At 37.2% G+C, this 2,126-nt stretch overlaps 1 protein-coding gene across 2 annotated transcripts in view; it reads right to left on the bottom strand.

Moving 5' to 3' along the window:
- Positions 1–1,024: 1,024 nt before the first annotated feature.
- The window catches only part of LOC132185812 (uncharacterized), a 10,981-nt gene continuing 9,879 nt past the window's right edge, over positions 1,025–2,126 (bottom strand). The window contains exons 1-3 of one of the 2 annotated variants that reach the window (XR_009440644.1): positions 1,894–2,097; positions 1,556–1,786; positions 1,025–1,413 (exon numbers count right to left, since the gene is read on the bottom strand). Coding sequence is in view for 1 of the 2 variants with exons in the window: in XM_059599604.1 (XP_059455587.1) it covers positions 1,377–1,413; positions 1,556–1,786 (268 nt within the window). In the remaining variant the exon portion in view is untranslated. Of the gene's footprint in view, positions 1,414–1,555; positions 1,787–1,893; positions 2,098–2,126 lie in introns of those variants that run through there. The other variant, XM_059599604.1, reaches the window with a different exon arrangement.

Raw genomic sequence — 2,126 nt, forward strand, 5'->3', positions numbered from 1 at the left:
CTCTTTTCATTTCTCTCAAGCGCAGTGTCAATAGTCTTTGACAAAATCATTTTCCCTTCACAACCATCACGAGTTAATTATGTCTGCAAATAATGATGCGTCGAGTGGCTGTCCATTATGTCGTTGTAGAGTTGTTGCATTCGTAAGTTATTCCTGGACAAATGATAATTACAGTAGAAAGTGGTATGTGTGCGAAAAGTATAAGGTATTGTATGACATTTATTTTCCATGCCTAACTTTTTGGACCAATTTTATTTGGTTTTGTATAATTTTGACATTTCTTCCAAATTTTGTATCTTGTAGCAAGTTGGTGATTGTGGCTTCTTTCATTGGGCCGACAACAAAATGACATTTTACGAAAAAAAAAATAATGCAATGGTTGAAGGACATTGAAGAGCAAACCCGGGCAGAAGTTGGTAGACTTGAAAAATTGTTGGCTTCTGAACAAGCACAATACACAGCACTTGTGGAAAACATGTTACATTCTAGGGATGAAATGTGAAAATCTATGGTAATGCATAACCAATCTAGAGAAAATAATTTCCAGTTAAAGCAAAAGATGTATTATGCTATGTTGGCTTTGATTATCTTACTTGTGCTCCTTTATGTTGGCGGTTACAACGAATCTAGTAGTAACAAGTTGATGTTAAGATAAACTCCTTAACTCTATTAGCAGATACTTAACCGTTGTAATTTCTATTTTTTTGTATTTTGTCTTAATTGTGTTAGTCCTTTGAGCCGATTATTGTTGAATTTCTTGATTGGCATTTGTGAAATTTTTTAGATAGCATTGTCTACTTAGATGCAAAGGTACACATACAATTCTAGACTTAGCGACTTGCATTAAATAAGTAAGTTTGATTAAGATATAGATTAGATGGTCCTAAACCAAAAAAAAAAAAGAAAAAAAAAAAGAGGGAAAAACCTAACATAGTTAACATAAATTACACATCATCTGCGGTTTTCCACATGTAAGATATCATTGCCTCTCGAACTATAATCATCATTTCCTTGCTTTCGGAGGTTCGGTTCAGTGGTTGTCCATGCGCTACTTACAGAACGGGTGTCATTGTAGGCAATTGCGCTACATCGATCAAATCTTGCCCGTAATGCATCTTTAGGGCAAGACGAAATAGTGGATCATCAGCACTGCAGTCTTTGCGAATGAAGTTGTGTACCACACAGCATGCGACCACAAATAGTCGCTAGTTCTCAATCGGATATAGATGCATATTCTCGAAGATAGGGAATCAAGCTTTTCATACTCCAAAATTTCTTTCCACAGCTGATCGTAATGAGGAGTGCCTATAATTAAACTGTTCAACTGCATTCTTCAGACGATGTCGACCATGGCGAAAATCTTGCAAATGGTATAGCTAGTTGTAATGTGGGGGTAAAAAGCCCTTGTAGCATCTGCAGACCGAGTCAACCAAGTAAAAGTAATCTAAAGATAAGCAAGTACAATAATATATCAAACAAGGTTCCAATATAAAAATAAGGGTAAATGTATTATAAGTCCCTAAACCCGAAACATAGACATGTCTCCATATAGTACCTTCGACCGATATGAGAAAAGAGCAGTAAGATCATAGATGCACTCCAGGAAAATCCGCTAGTCATGGGTGCTGCTCTCCCAACCAGCATAAACGTATGTGAAGCAAAGGTCGAAGTCAGTAACGCACATGACATTATGTGCTGTTGTGGACTTCCTACTTCTGTAGGGCACAATGTTCTCACCTTGAACGCATGTTTTAACGTGGGTGTTGTCAATTGCCCCAATACATTTCTGGTTACAACAGTATTACCGAAAAATTGATCAGATATATGACACAAAAAACAATATATATATGCCATTTATTTACAAGTAATACGATATGTTATACTATGACGTACCACAAACCATGGATAGTAGCGGCTATTTCGTGCGACATATGGATGAGGCATCTCCATCGCAGCTAGACGTATAATAGTTTTCCCAAGCCTGCACAGCGTTTTAGCCGTCTAATTAACGTAAACGCTTATCATGTGTAATGAACGTTGTCGCCTATTCGCTACCATCCTTTGAATGTGGCACTGTACCATTACAAGGCAAAATGCTGCAACTTGCTCTGTGATCTTAACATACC

Source organism: Corylus avellana, chromosome ca6 (assembly GCF_901000735.1).
Source record: "Corylus avellana chromosome ca6, CavTom2PMs-1.0".
Classification (NCBI taxonomy): domain Eukaryota; kingdom Viridiplantae; phylum Streptophyta; class Magnoliopsida; order Fagales; family Betulaceae; genus Corylus; species Corylus avellana.